The 14,389-nt window shown below is 59.8% G+C and overlaps 6 protein-coding genes across 6 annotated transcripts; all 6 read left to right on the forward strand.

Annotated features, from left to right (window-relative positions):
- Positions 1-3: 3 nt before the first annotated feature.
- On the forward strand, positions 4-1,563 carry JKF63_05002 (uncharacterized protein; the record flags this gene model as incomplete). The annotated part of the gene is made up of 1 exon (XM_067900972.1): positions 4-1,563. One exon carries the CDS (start codon positions 4-6, stop codon positions 1,561-1,563), a length of 1,560 nt encoding a protein of 519 aa, XP_067757335.1.
- Positions 1,564-2,071: 508 nt separating this feature from the next.
- Positions 2,072-5,398, forward strand: JKF63_05003 (uncharacterized protein; the record flags this gene model as incomplete). Its single annotated transcript, XM_067900973.1, has 1 exon — positions 2,072-5,398. One exon carries the CDS (start codon positions 2,072-2,074, stop codon positions 5,396-5,398), a length of 3,327 nt encoding a protein of 1,108 aa, XP_067757336.1.
- A 569-nt stretch (positions 5,399-5,967) lies between these two features.
- JKF63_05004 (uncharacterized protein) lies at positions 5,968-6,747 on the forward strand (the record flags this gene model as incomplete). The annotated part of the gene is made up of 1 exon (XM_067900974.1): positions 5,968-6,747. The coding sequence occupies one exon, from the start codon at positions 5,968-5,970 to the stop codon at positions 6,745-6,747; it is 780 nt and encodes a 259-aa protein (XP_067757337.1).
- Positions 6,748-7,493: 746 nt separating this feature from the next.
- JKF63_05005 (uncharacterized protein) lies at positions 7,494-8,375 on the forward strand (the record flags this gene model as incomplete). Its single annotated transcript, XM_067900975.1, has 1 exon — positions 7,494-8,375. The coding sequence occupies one exon, from the start codon at positions 7,494-7,496 to the stop codon at positions 8,373-8,375; it is 882 nt and encodes a 293-aa protein (XP_067757338.1).
- A 1,300-nt stretch (positions 8,376-9,675) lies between these two features.
- On the forward strand, positions 9,676-10,341 carry JKF63_05006 (uncharacterized protein; the record flags this gene model as incomplete). The annotated part of the gene is made up of 1 exon (XM_067900976.1): positions 9,676-10,341. One exon carries the CDS (start codon positions 9,676-9,678, stop codon positions 10,339-10,341), a length of 666 nt encoding a protein of 221 aa, XP_067757339.1.
- A 641-nt stretch (positions 10,342-10,982) lies between these two features.
- JKF63_05007 (uncharacterized protein) lies at positions 10,983-14,051 on the forward strand (the record flags this gene model as incomplete). Its single annotated transcript, XM_067900977.1, has 1 exon — positions 10,983-14,051. The coding sequence occupies one exon, from the start codon at positions 10,983-10,985 to the stop codon at positions 14,049-14,051; it is 3,069 nt and encodes a 1,022-aa protein (XP_067757340.1).
- Between the last annotated feature and the right edge of the window lie 338 nt (positions 14,052-14,389).

The raw sequence follows: 14,389 nt of genomic DNA on the forward strand, positions 1-14,389 counted from the left end.
ACCATGCACAGGGTCTTCCCTTCACTAATACCACGAGCCGCAAGAGTGCGTGCCCAGTGCTTGGAGCTGGGTGGTCTCAACGACTACTACACAAACTCGGCGCCGCCAAGCTCGTCTACGCTAGTCGCTGCAGTGCCGTCCGCCACGAACGTCTACACGCTCGCTTTTGGGGAACGCGAAGGACTCGCTCCTGGAGAGCGGCTGGAGGTGTACGGCAACACTGTGCGACTTGTGCGTACGCTCGCCTACGGATGCCCGCGAGGTCTCACCCCCGAGAGCGTCTTCACAGGACGACTGAAGGATGCGGAGCTGGCCTCCATCACAGAACAGCTCAATGTGTTGAAGCGACAAACTCGCAGGTGTGACACAATAGTGCGTGCGACGCAGCACAGCAACGGTATTGACTGCGGCCACAGCAATGTGGCTTCCGCCGCAGATGAGGAGCCACCTTGTATCTCGGACTGGATGTTGCGAGTACCGAGTGTGACCAACAGTCGAGTGTTGCAGAACAGGGTACCAGGTGATGCAGAGGCGTGCACGGACAGGGCTCTAGCGACCCAGCTAAGGAAGCTGCGCGCGAGCGAAGAGGAGGTGATCGTGGCGGAGTGGGTAGGAAAGCCAAAGGAGAAGAGCGAGCCAACTGCCGGTGCTGCAGCCAAGGGAGATGCGACCCCAGGCAGCTTGGGCGCGGGTGCCTCGTCGGTGTCGCCGCCTGGCACAAGCGGAACCCTCCTCATAGAGAACGGCGTGTGCTTCCGAGACCCCGATTCGTGCGGTCTACGAACCCTCCGGACAGCCCGTCTGGCATTCATCTCCAGCATCGAGCACACTGCCAACGGTCTCGCTGGGCGGCAGCGTTCTCAAGTTGGCGAGGAAGCGCGCAGCTTGGCCGTGCTCGACGCGACCGCAATCGACTTTACCTTCGCGCAGGCAGCTCTTCAGTGCACCTTGGAACTGGGTCTACACACGGGTGCAGACTGCCAGATATCTCACGTCCCGCTGACCGATGCAGCGGCTGCACGCGTGGAGCCACAAGCGGCCAGCTACATCCGTGTCGTCGCCTCCGGGCCTGGCCGGGCATTACCGAGGCCCTTCGACTACCTCCCGACCAACTCCATTGATGTAGGCGCCTACACGGCACACCTCCCCCTACCTGTCGGGCCTGCTACGGGACAAGACACAGGAGAGGGGGGGGACAGCGCTCGCGGTAATAAGTCTCTCGCCTCGAGGCGGGGGCGCAAGCTTCTTGGCAGGGACGCCAGAGCAGATCGTCGTTCAATCGCCCTGCAACTCGCCCACGCCCTTGCGACGCTGCGTCGAGGCGCTTGCATGCTCGTCACCTTCGTGCCGACCTACACCAGTATGGCGGCGCTCCATTATCAAACGGGCACGCAGCGCCGCGCGGAGGTGGTGATTGAACGTAGTCTCATGGCCGAAGCAAAGGCATGTATTGCTGAGGCGATATCCCGCACCGGGCGGTGGGGCTTCATCACCGACGAGGTGCTTCCCGCTGCGGACAGCGCACAAGGCAGCTCCTTCTCCCTTGTCGTAATGCTGGAGTGAAAGCCCAGGCTCCCCCTCCTCTCTCCGTATGGATGAGTGTTGAGCGAAGTTTTGCGTGGACACGTCTGCACACGCACATCAGCACACACTTTTGAGCACAACGGATACGCGCAACAAGGCGTTTTTTTTTTCAAGTTGGAGCCTAAGAAAGGGGAGGAGGGCGACAGATCATTGCAGGAGCCTAAAAGTCTGGCACACATTATGACTACACAGAGGGCCATTGACGTGGATGATCTCCCGTATCATTGAGACGCATCAAGAAAAGGTCTTCCTAGCCGTATGCTTCCACTCGGTCTCCTGTGCCCGTGCGCGAGCTTCGACCTCGTCACATGTTCCATCCCTCTCCCTCCTCTTAAATTATATACACTCCCCTGCTGCAGGGCTCTACTCCGCCTCCTCCTCTCCCCTGCCCTCCCCCTCTCCATCACATCCGCCGCCTTCATACCTACACACCAAATAAGAAAATACTCATACACACAGGAAGAGAGAGCAAGACGCACGCTTGGCTATGCTCAGCAACACCAAAGGGTATCAGCGCTTCTCGCGTACCCTCGGGTACCACAGCGATGACCTCTCCAAACTTGCGAAGGTCTGTCGACACTGGCGTGAGACGGGCAAGTGCAAAGCGTTCAACAAGGAGCAGGAAGTGCGGTGCGAGGTCGCTGCCGCCAAGGAGGCGGAGCTGCTCAAGAAGGCCACCGCCCTCTATACCATGCAGATGGAGCTCATGGCCGACGTGACGGGTACCGGCAAAGATGACGCGGAGGCTCTGGAACTGGCTCAGAGCACCATGGCACATGGCAGCTTCTCGACCGACCCCGCCAAACGGCAGGAGGTCATTGGCAAACTTGTCGAGGAGCTGAAGCAGGAACCGGCCTACCTGAACTGGAGCCTCGACGCCGCAGTGGCAGAGCGACTCGTGGCGCTTAAAGTGAAGCCGTGCTTGTACAGCCATCGAGCAGATCTGAACGTGGCGCTGAAGCGCAGTCGCAGTGAAAATGGCAATGAGGCGACGCGGCTCCAAGAAGAGCAGCGGAGAGATGAGGAGGTGTCGGGAGGCTCGTTTGCCAACAACACTGCGGTGGCGTCATCATCATCTGCTGCAACAGCCACCGCCACCAGCGCAGAGGCAATGTCAAAGACTAACAAAGACAGCGACAGTGACTGGGCTGCCGAGAGGCACCGCATCTACAGCACCCTGACGCCGCTTCAGCGCTGTGTCGTGTGTCTGCTGTGGCAGCGCACATTCCGAGTGGCACAAGGAGTCATGATGGATGTGCGGCTAGCCCTAGAGAAGCGGGCGAGGACGCAGCACGAGGCCACCGGCCGGGTGGAACCGCCGTCGATTTCGAGCGGATGTCGGACAGCGCCGCCCTTGTTCGATGTTTTGCAAAAGAGCAGCCAGAACAAAGCGGGGCCCGCGGACAGTGAAGATGCGTTGGAGGCCTACCTCAGCTCCGCCGCCTTCGAGGAACTGGTGGAGCAAGAAACCAATCGAGTGGTCTCGTACGTGGCCTTTCGGCCCGAGTTTGGACTGGTTGACCTGAGTGCTCTACCGCAGCTCGTGGCACACCTAAGCACCCACCCGACATGCGGCGTGTTCCTGGCACGCACGCTGACATACTTTACTGGCAAGGCGCTGAAGCGCCCTGGTGCCTTACCACCAGCAGCAACCTCGAGGCCGTCAAAGCAGAAGTGCGACGACGCGCCAGCCCCGGACAGCTTCCACCACCTCCTTTTCCCGGGCCGCAAGCCGATCACGGAGAAGGAGCTGGACCTCAGCACTAGCGCCCGCGCTAATGAAGTGATCGAAGCGATCGAGTGGGCCCTGCAGGTCTACCACCGCGCTGCGCAACAGCACACCGACACGGAGACAGCGGAAGAGAGGAGCGAGTGGGAGGTGAAGTGCAATGAAGGCCGATCGAACAAGAGGAATGCCACCTCGGCGGCTCACCTCACCGCGCTGTTCCGCAACCAGCGCGTTCGCCTGCACGGGCTCACGCTGGTACGGTGCCAGATGACCTCGGCGGATGGCATCGTGGAGTCGTTGCACAAGCGGCACATGGAGGAATACCTGTACGCGCTCGACCTCTCAGAGAACCGGCTGTGGTCGCTGCGCTTCCTGCTTGTGCTCCGCGCCCACTACGGCCGCCGCTTGCTGCGCCTCTCTCTCCGCAACAACCCCATCACACGTAAACCTGAATATCAAGAACAAGTGCGCACATCGCTGCCACAGTTGACCTCCCTCGATGGTGAGCCAATCCGCCGTCCTCCGCTACGACTTCCGAAGCCGTGGCCAACCTCGTGCACACGCTGGAGCGCCCACGAGGGAACGCCAGAGCGTCAGGAACAGGAGGCAGTTCTGGACTGCGTAGCGCGCTTCCTGTACATATGGGAAACCCGCCGTGTTCCCCACACCGCAAAGGAGCTGGCCGCCTTCCGCGACGCCGGCCATCCTGTCCCGGAGGAGGAGGAGCTCAACGAGGACAACTTCGCCCACCGCTACCTTCACCCGGCCGCCGTCTTCAGCGTGACCATGTCACCGAGCCTGAGCTTCTACGACGCAGACAGCATGCGAGATGCGCGCAGTGTGGAGATTGATGAGACCTATGCTGGAATGCGACTGGGCGCCGTTGACGTGCGCGACGCGCGTGTGTTCAACGTTGCAATGAAGAACAGCTCACGAAATCTCCTGGCTGGCCGGCAGGCCCTTCAGCGCTTCGGTCGCGGTGCCGAGAATTGTTTCATGGCCTACCAGCTCACCCTCTACCCGGAAAGGATGAGCGTCTCTCACCACCTAACGGGCGCTGTCGTGTCTGTGGCACGGGTGTCGGAGGATGCCGCTAGCATCACGGCTCCTGGTGGCAAGAGCAGTGCCAGTGGTGGTAGCAGTGTCTCAGCGTCAGTGGCAGCCAACAGGGTAGCGACTGGAAAGCCCAAAAAGCGCGCCACTGACTCAAGCGTCCCCGCTACTGCGCGCTTTGGCTCCCTTGCCCAACGCAGCCTTGCGTCACAGAAGCATGTAGTGACGCTCCATGGCATCATGACGTGGCGGCTACCCTCTATGAAGCGCCACGAGTGCCTGCAGGCCTTCTACACACGGGTTCTCGTATTCACAAAGAAGGTGCTGCCCGCTCAGAACCGCGAGTGGGAACGGCTTCGCAGCCCTTCCTATGTGCTCATGAACGACCAGGTTTTCCTCTACTCGACGCCCAATGCTGATGTGGCGATCGGGGACACTGCGCCGCTGCTATCGGCGGTGCCCTCGGTGCTCTCGGCGAACACGGCGACTCGTCTGTCACGACTTGTAGTGGAGTTTGGACTAGAGGCGTGCCGGGACGGGGTGGCGCTCGTGCGGGACGTCATAGAGCGCTGTACGAGCCTCGCTTCCGAGTACGCTGCCCTACAGGCGCTTGTACTGGGTGTGCTGGTCCCTTGCGAGGTGACTGACAATGTCGAGGCAGAGGCGCAGCTTGCGTGTGCTCAAGCAGCTGAGAAACAGTTAAAGCCCCTCTTCGCCGAGTATCTGAGCCGTACGCCGCCACCTGCAACGGCACAATCACGGGAGTACGTGATCTTCTCAGTGCTCGATGGTGGAGCGGCGCTGGCGGGCCCCCCCACGGCGACGAAGCACCAACGCGTTGCAGCGTCAACTGAGAAGACGGGCAAAGCTCCCGCTGCCACTGCTGCTGCTCCCCATCCTGCACAGTCTGGAGCCTCGGGAAGGGCAGTGGATGCGCCGACGTGGGCCTCTGCCCTGCACGTTGTCACTTTGCCGCTCCTGCACCAGGTGACGGCTATCACTAACGAATCCTACACAATGTCCTTCCACTAGACCGTCATAATTCGTGTGGCTTCCCAACCATCGCCTTCACGGGAAAGCGCGGAATGGTAGACGAAAGGAGAAGCACAGTGGGAGCAGGAGGAGGAGGAGGGGGTTCTTTCTCTGTTTCCTTTTTTTTTCTTTGAAGCGATTAAGGCAGCACGCGGGACTGCCCCTCCCCCTCCCCCCCCCTGCCACACACACACACACATTATATATATATATATATACGTATGCATGCATATGTATCTATATGTGTGTGTATATCCCACAAAAAGTAAAATAACTCAGCACACATAAACCAAAAGTGACGACGAAAAAAAAAAGGCGCCATAAGAGTCTCTTGGTCGTACGCAACGAGCGTGCACATCCACTTTCCCATCTCCAAATCCACTGTGAACCCGCTGTCCATCCACAGCATATGACGCCACGTCTCTCCACCTCCTCCCCCCCACACCCCCCACCCCCGCCTCCGTTTGCCCCCCTGTGGGAACTCACGCACACGCACCTATATGTGTACATACAATAGGTAGTCAACCAAGGAAAAAGAACGGCACGCTTGCGCGAAGCAGAGCGACGTAATGTGGCACCGAATTGCAACCCGGCCGATCAGTTGTATGGCCTTCTCCACTCTGCCGTGGGAACGATGGGGGGTGAATGGGCAACGCCGCTGCAAAGTCACGTGGTCCGCCACCGGATCTCGCCCACACAATAACCTCCGCGCTGGCACGGTGGGGTCGACGCCGTTCCGGGTGAAGCCGAAGATCAATGTGCCCTTGTGGCAGCCTAGCGCCAAGTACATGAAGTACAAACCAATCCGCTGGCTCTCGAATAACCTGCTCGCTATTGCGACGTACCAAATGGCACTGGAAGTGGGCTTTACAATTATATTCGGGAGTCTGCTATACACGGAAAATGTCACGGCGCAAGGCGTGTGTAACAGGCTTGCGGTGCACCACTACCCCTTCATCGACTGGATTGATGTCGAGGGTGGTGTGTACACACAATCGGTGAACATAGGCCCCTTCACGTTGAACGCGCAGAAGATGACCGCGCTGCACACAGGCCACAACATCGCCAACGGCCTCCTGCCGTTGCAGGTGCTGCTGCTCGCGACAACCTTTGTGCCGGTACAGCGTGCCTACCGTTTACTTCGACGCGCATCACTGGCCACGGTCGGTGCGTCGCACGCTGCGAGTGGCGCCGAAGGCGCCAAGGTCACTGCAGCCGGTTCGATGACAAGGGCGCAACCCCCCACCCCTGCGCCAGCAGGGACACGGCGTGCGTCATACACGCGTGCCACCACCGCAAGGAAGCCCCTGTCGACGTCGCCCCTTGACCAAGGCAACAGGAAAGAATGACAACCCATACACATACACACGCGCGGGTTGCATCTCCCAGTGCGCGTGTAGCGGTGCCCCCCCCCCTCCTTCCCATTACCGCATGCATTGCATAACAGGTAGCTCTTTTTTTCTTGGGGGAGGGGAGGGGGGCCTCGCCCAGGTGCAGGACTCCCTCCGCCTCCATTTCTTCGTCACAACTGTACATCACGACGCATTGCCGATGCACGCACATGTTGTCTCAACAACGAATGTGGATTTAGGAAGGTGGCACATGTAAAAACTTACGCCATTGCAGGGGTGCGCTCATTACCCTGCGCACAGTTTTGTGCTTCATGATTGCGTCTGACGGTTGCGGTCACCATGGTCCATGCTTTCCCTGAGCACCCCTCCCCTTCACCCCTCTCCCCCTTTCCCTTCACCCCTTCCCCCTCCCCTTCACCCCTATCCCTTCACCCGGTGCTGCAGGGGTAGTGCTCTACACGGCTGTCAGCTACGTAAGATCCTATACCGCCTCCCTCTCCCTCCGCCCCCCTCCCTCCCTCTGTGTGCTCTATCGCCTTCGGACACACACGCGCGTGTGTGTGTGCGCTCCCACAATAAATTTGACTCGGGACGTATATGCGATGGCGCTATCTAAATATCGCGCAAGAGAGCCACGGCAGGGATGCCGTAGCCGTGGTGGGTCTGCTGTTCGTGCCGTACCTGCCTTCGTCATTATGCTTTTTCTCGCGCTCTGCATCCTACCGAGTTCAGCATCTGCGGCGATGCTGACACCCAAAGGTGCCTCAACCACCAAACCGGCCGTCGTCCCTCACCTCGGCGACCTTGTGTCGCTGACCATGTACATGCGCTTGAAGCGGCAGATCCAGTACGGCTTCATCTCCGTGACCGGTGATCACCAGCGGGAAGTGGAAGAGGAGATGAATGCGGACGACGCAGACGCAAAGATCCTCCAGCCAAAGGATCTTGAGCTGCCCCCCAAAGGTCAGCACGCACACCAGGTTGTGCGCTTGCTGCCACCAGAGTCTTCCCCACGCTTCGGCATCAACAAAGCAGTCACAGTGGGTGCAAACAGCACGCTGCGTGCGGCTGGTCAGAGCCTGCAGGAGGACAAGACGCTGCAGCAGAGCGACTTGGCGCTTCGCTTCAGTGTCGGCAGTGGGCTGGCAAAGGAATCTACATGGCTTCCCCTGGCGGCCCGCAGGAAGTACATGAATGCGCTTCAAATCTTTCTGTCTGGGCGGATGACGGAGATGCAGGCTGGGCCAGCCGCAGACGCCGAGGCGGAACGCCAGCGCAACAAGGAAGTCGCTGAGGACATGGACGACAAAGCCGCTGCAGCCGCGGAGGAGGAGGTGCAGTACCTCTCACGCATCATCTTCTTCTTCGGCTACCGCACAGGTGAGGTGCAAAAAATGACGTCCTTCTCCATGGCGGTGCAGTACTCACCGGCGGTGAAGCCGGACATTGAGCTACAGTTTTTATGGAGCGAGGACCGCCCTTACAACCCAAATCGTGCTATAACGCTGTGCAGTGCCGTAGTGGTGCTGGTGTCGATGATGACTGCGATGGCGGTGTTTCACCCGTCTAGTAAGGTTATGGTGCTCTTCACTCAGCGCATCGTCGCCATGCGATCCCCTGAATGACACGCAGACCTGTTGGTTTTGACCACCCGCGCACGTCTCAGGTGACAGTGGAAAGGGAAGAGGAAGAGGGGGGGCGAGCCCACTGCAAATCTCTCGGGGGAGGCCATGCAACCATCCTCTTCCTACCCCCTCCCCACCTCACACGCGCACACAACCCATCCTCATGCGAATGGCCAGAGCGATGTACCGCTGCCAATGTCGACGGCGGTGCCTCGGAGCGGCCGGCCACAGCGAGCACCCCTGCCCAGCCCAGCCCACACCTGAGAAATACACCGCGAGGGTGGACCGGCATGATGCGAGCGGCTGTGAGGCGACCAGCGACACTGCAGTGAGTAGAGGCGTTGAGGGCAGAGGCCGCGCCTCGGGCGACTGAGCCGGCGCTGCTGTACTGCGCAGGGCCGCCGCTGTTGTCGCACGGCGCCATGGGGCCCGTGAACACAGGCACAAGCGCACAGGCCAGGCCGGGGGGGGGGGTTGTCGGGGTGTGTGGAGTGTGACGTTTTCCATGGAGACATGTTTTCATCGAAGAAAAAGGAAATATCACCCGCGCTGATGGTAAACAGAGAACTCCGGCGTGCGGGCAGGCGGGGTGGAGTGGAGTGGAGTGGTGTGGAAGGGAGAGGGCTAGGCAGGGGAGAGGACGGTGGCGCAGTATTCTCGTGCTCCGCGTCGCACCCGTGCCCCCCCCCCCAAAGTCTGCACGTCAACTGTTTCCGCGAAACCCCACTCCACTACCCCCCCTCCACTGTGCACGCTACCCCTTTCATGTCTTCGAAGTAGAGAGACGGCAAGCACACTCACATACACACGTGCAGGCGAAAAGAAAGTGGCAAGACGGTCTAATGAGTCCATTAGCGCACACAAGCACGGACTCGGGCATGGAAACAACTAATTTAGTTGCGTGCACGCCTTTCTCTCTTTCTCCAATGCTTCACTCTCTTTTCTCCGCTCGTTACGCATCTCATCCTCATCATGATTGGCGGCAAGCCCTTGTTGTTTTTAGTTGCCCCCCCCCCCCTCCCCCCCCCCCTCAACCTTCTCTCTTTCTCTTCCCCTTTTCTTCTTGGAACCGAACCAGAAACCTGGTCGTGGTGCAGCAGCAGGCGCAGGTGAGTTGTGACTGCGTGTGTATTTTATTACGCACAGTATATCCACCTGGATTGTGTTCATGTCGAAGTGGAGATCTATTGAGAAGCAGATACACGTATCTAATAAACGAGGAAGGCACAATTCCTTTTGACCTGGAACGCCACGTTCATCGTTCACACACGCTGGCTTCGGTAGACACAAGTCTACGGTCATGGATCCATCAACTGCAACAGCGCCCAGCACCACCGCCGGCATTAACCAACGCTACCACCAGAATGGCAACGGCGACGATGCATTCTCCGCTGGTCAGCCGTCCGAGGCGGAGATGAAGCGCATCCGACAGCGCCGCCGCCTGGCCAAGAAGACCCCCGAGCAACGCCGCAAGCTTCAGCAATACCAACGCCGGCACAACGAGAAGGACGAGCGACTCTACTACTGTGACTACTGCGATTTGTTCATATCGTCTCGACACAAGACTTGGATGACGCACCTACGCAGCGCCCGTCACATAGATGCATTTCAATCGTATTACGACCTCGTCGCGCACGTAGAGAACGTCTGGGTAGCGGAGATAAACCGAGAGGTGGAGCTGGCGCGTAGTCGCGAGGTGCATCGATTACAGCATAAGATCGCTGGCGAGGGGTCCGCGACACCGCTGATGGCGCAGCACATCGCACCTGGTATCGTTGTCGGAGGCGCACCCGCACCAGGACATCTCCCTCCACCCTTACCCTTTCCCCTACGCCCGCAAGATACGGCTCAGGTGTGCCAGACAACAACGATCCGGGTCGGCACCAAGACGTTGTTGCCACTCGTAGCGTCAGCGCTTTCTTCCCCATCGACGAATGAGGGTGGAAGCAAAAAAGAGCCCGAATGAACCTGGTTCCTCCACGGCATGACCCTGACACGGCACTCACGCTCAAGTAAAAGAAGTGGGAGGGAAGGAGAGGGGGGGGAGACGTGGTTGTGGCTTCACCCAACGAGGTGTGTGTGGGGGGGGGGCGGAGGAGAGGGAGGTGGAGGGGGAGGGGGAGGGCTTCTGTGTAGAAGACCACGAGATCCCCTCCCCTCCCCCCCTCCCCCCACATGGGACGCGCACAAAACCAAAAGAAGAAAAAAAGCGCTCGCAGGTGTGAAGCGAAAACATGCGCACGCACACAAACCGCGTTGGGCGGCCTTGCTGAGTTTGTATACGTGGGTGGTATGGTGCGATGTACCGCAGAAAGGGTGGGGGAGAGTTCCCCCATCCCCCTCATCCCCCTGCTACTGGACCTTCTCTCTTCGTAACCCTTTTCCCTAAAGTCGCGCCGTACACAGACAGCGCCTACATTCCTCGGCGCGTGTCGTCTGCCAGCGCCCCCTCCTCCCTCCCCCCTGTTTGCATCTCGCTGCATTCATATATCTGTTTAGTGCCCACGAGTGTGTTATCGGGCACACATACATACACCGTAGCATAGCTTGTTGCTTTTCACACATATTTTGTCGTCAGCTCGACTCCTTGCACTCCCCAAGAGCATCATGTCGATGCATCCCAGGAATGCCGCTGAACGTCGGCAGCACCTGCGGGACCAGATGAAAGCGTTCTATGGCGACCCAAACGCTTCCACAACGCGACAGGCATCCCAGTCGTCGACGCAGGGAAACCCCAACGTGCCACCTGAGCTCGACCTCGACTCGGAGCACTTCAATGTCAACCGTTACACCACCGACCTGCTGAAGCGGGAGAGTCTCAAAGGGCTAGTCGAGACGGACACGGCGTTGCTGCGCCGCGTACGCCGCCTGGATGGAGAGCTGCAGGAACTCGTTTATCGCAACTATGCCCGATTCATCTCTGCCACAGAGACGATCCGGGAGATGAAGGACAACGTGGTGGAGATGGACGCGAAGTTGCAGACCCTTTCCAAGAACGTCAACACGATCGATAAAATATCAAGCCAGATCACCCAGCAGCTGCAGGTACACCGCGAACACATCGAGAACACCATCACCGCGAATCGCATGCTCAAGAAAGTGCAGTTCCTGACCAGCCTCCCCACCACGATGCGCCGGCTTATGGACAAGGAGGAGTACAACGTCTGCGTCAAGTACTGGGTGGCCGGCAACGGTTTCCTGTCAAAGCACAAGTCGATTGCAAGCATCACCCAGGTGCAGCAAAACTGCAGTCAGCTCGCCAGGGAACTTTACTCCACAATCGAACAACGCATGTGCTCCTACCCACTTGACGACCCTGATTCGATGGACCGTATTCGGAGCTACGTAGAGAACCTGCGCCTCCTTCGCGCCACGTCGCTCTTTGGGTCAGATGACATGACCGATCAGGCGCCCTTCGAGGAGACGGTATTGCAGACCTTGATGATGAGCGTTACAGCGAGCTTCCAAGCAAACGTGGCGGCTGCGCTGCGCAGCCTCAAGGCGGCCCTCATCGTTCCAGACGACCTCCAGACCTCCGACATGGCAAAGCGGAAGGCGTCGCTGGCAGAGGTCAACCTCCGTGAGCCGCTGGCGCAGCTCAAGAATGCTTGTGCGATGCTTGCCGTCAACGCAGAGCGCGTGTACGCCCTGTTGGATGTAGAGGTGGACAGCAGCGGTGACAACGGCCCCGCAGCTGCTCTCGTCGCCAAGTCGATCCAGCCGGTCCTCTTTGAAGTGCTCCAGCCCATTTCCCAGTCGCTGGCAGACTTCGCGATGTCGCACCTGAACGCGATTGCGATGGATGGCACATCAGCGCTCCGCAACCCCAAAGCAAGCGCGGAAGCCCTGCGGGCCGCCACGACGCATCTCGCTCGGCTGCTGAAGCAATTCGTCACGGCCGTCAAGACACTGGCGGAGATCTACCTCCCCGCCATGCCGTCTGGCGCTGATGAGGAAAGTGACGCGGCCGCCCCCGCTGCCCACGACGCCGTGCATCTGTATACACGAAAGGTCCACGAGGTGCTGTGTAGTGTGGTGCGTCAGTGCTGGGAGCAGGTACAAGAGAAGGTGCTGCAAGGCCCGGAGCCTGAACTACTGAAGACGCATTCGCCGCTTCCCATATCGAACGCCAGTCTCCTTGGTGGTACGCCCCCGACGGTTGACGAGGAGCAGACCCACGAGTTGGCCTTTGTTCTCACTCGCTTCCTCTACGCCTCGCTGGCACAGTGCGTCTCCACGTCACTACTCACCACCCTGGTCGATGGAGAGAGCGTGCCCGCTGATATGCTGACGCCCATCACGACAGGACTAGAGCAGACGGCGCAGCAGCTTCAGCATCGCGGGATTGTCTTCCTGGGCCAGTTGGAAGTGAAGCACGTATACAAGGCATTCAGTGGCAACAGCGAACATGACAGCACGACGGCGACGGGACCGACAGTGCCGGAGGTGCTGCTCCTGTTGCTGCCCCAGTGGACTGCCGTGTACGACGTTCTTAAGGCGCTGCCGCCCGTGACGGCAGCGAGCGCGGCGGCGGCGGCCGCCGCCGCAACAACGGGAGGCGGGGCATCGTCTCCGCCGACTCGTCGCCGAGACAAGAGCGGCTTCGGTGGCGGCAACATCCACCGTGGAGGCGGAAGTAGCAGCATCAGCGCGTACGGCACTGGCGCCGGTGGAGGAAGCAGCACTGGCACCCGCAGTGACCACCGTGCCGGCGGCGGCGGTGGCCCCGCTGCTCATCGGCGCGGAGGCAGCAGTGATGACAAGCTGGCAGTTTCCTATACGCGTCAGGTGATGACCACACTGCAGGTGAGCGTCAATCACATCTTCGCCAACGCGGATACGTGGCTGCGCACGGAGCCGGTGGCCGGGCCGCCGTCAGTGCTGATGGCGTGCGTCGTACGCTACTTGCTGAAAGGCATCCTCGATCGCGTGCGCGACGAAGCCACCTACACCCAGGCCCAGTTCCAGCAGCTGCAGGTGAGCTGTACCTTTGTCCTCTACGCCCTTGCCTCGCCCGCAAAGGGGTCAGCGCCCCGGCAGTGGCGCAAAGAATGGTCAGAGGAAGATATGCACGACGTGCAGCGGCTTTTGGACGAGATCTGCACCTGTGCGTACGACAAGTACGAAGCGAAGGTGCCCCTCTCCTCTGCAGTGCTCGACCGAGTCGTCGAGGCTGCTGTGCGTAGCGGACGAGCGGCACTGGAGACCGCGCACATGAGTAGCGGTGGCACTGCTATGGCCGCCACCGTGGTACCGATGCCTCCCGCCGTGACAGTAGTATTCCCAGGCGAGAACGCAAACGACCTCTCGCTGCCACCGCCGCAGCCGGAGAACAGCACCCTCGCTGTTAGCATTCAGCATCCCCAGCAGGAGATGTGCCATCCCGTGAAGGAAGACCCGCCCCAGTCGCCCACCGCCGCGTCAAGGGTCGTTCCCACCGGCCCAGCTACATCCGCCCTAAAACCCTCAGTTTCCACGCAGTCTCCGAAGTCATCCGCAACGCCGGCGCCTCCACCACCACCAGCACCAGCACCAGGAGAGTTCTGTAGGCCTGCTGCAACGCCCTCATTGGCAACTACCTCGCAGTCGCCAGTGTTACGCTCGTTGCACTACAGCAGCGATAGTCACACAGAGCGCTACGCGCACGCTGGAGAAGAGGAGGAGCTCCCCCTGTAGAGTGCAAAGAGGAGCAACAAAATTTGTGTGGCTTTTGTCCGGGTGTATTGGAACGCGCAGCTGGGCGTCGGGGAGAGGACGTGCGCACCGGCCCAATTTGGTGGTTTGTGTCGTAACCCGTACACATCGGTGCTGATCTCTGTATCGCGTGACCAACAACACTGGCGGAGGGAAAGACTGGGCGCAGAGCCCCTGTGTGACTTTGTTTTTTACGATCGCCCTCTCTCCAGATTCCCTTTTTTTCCGCACGATTGCAGACGTTAAGGGTGCGTCGCTGAACATCAGAACCTGCCTCTCTCTCTCGCTCTATGTATAACCCTCCCCCCTCCCCCTCCCCC

Source organism: Porcisia hertigi, chromosome 21 (assembly GCF_017918235.1).
Source record: "Porcisia hertigi strain C119 chromosome 21, whole genome shotgun sequence".
Taxonomy (NCBI): Eukaryota; Euglenozoa; class Kinetoplastea; order Trypanosomatida; family Trypanosomatidae; genus Porcisia; species Porcisia hertigi.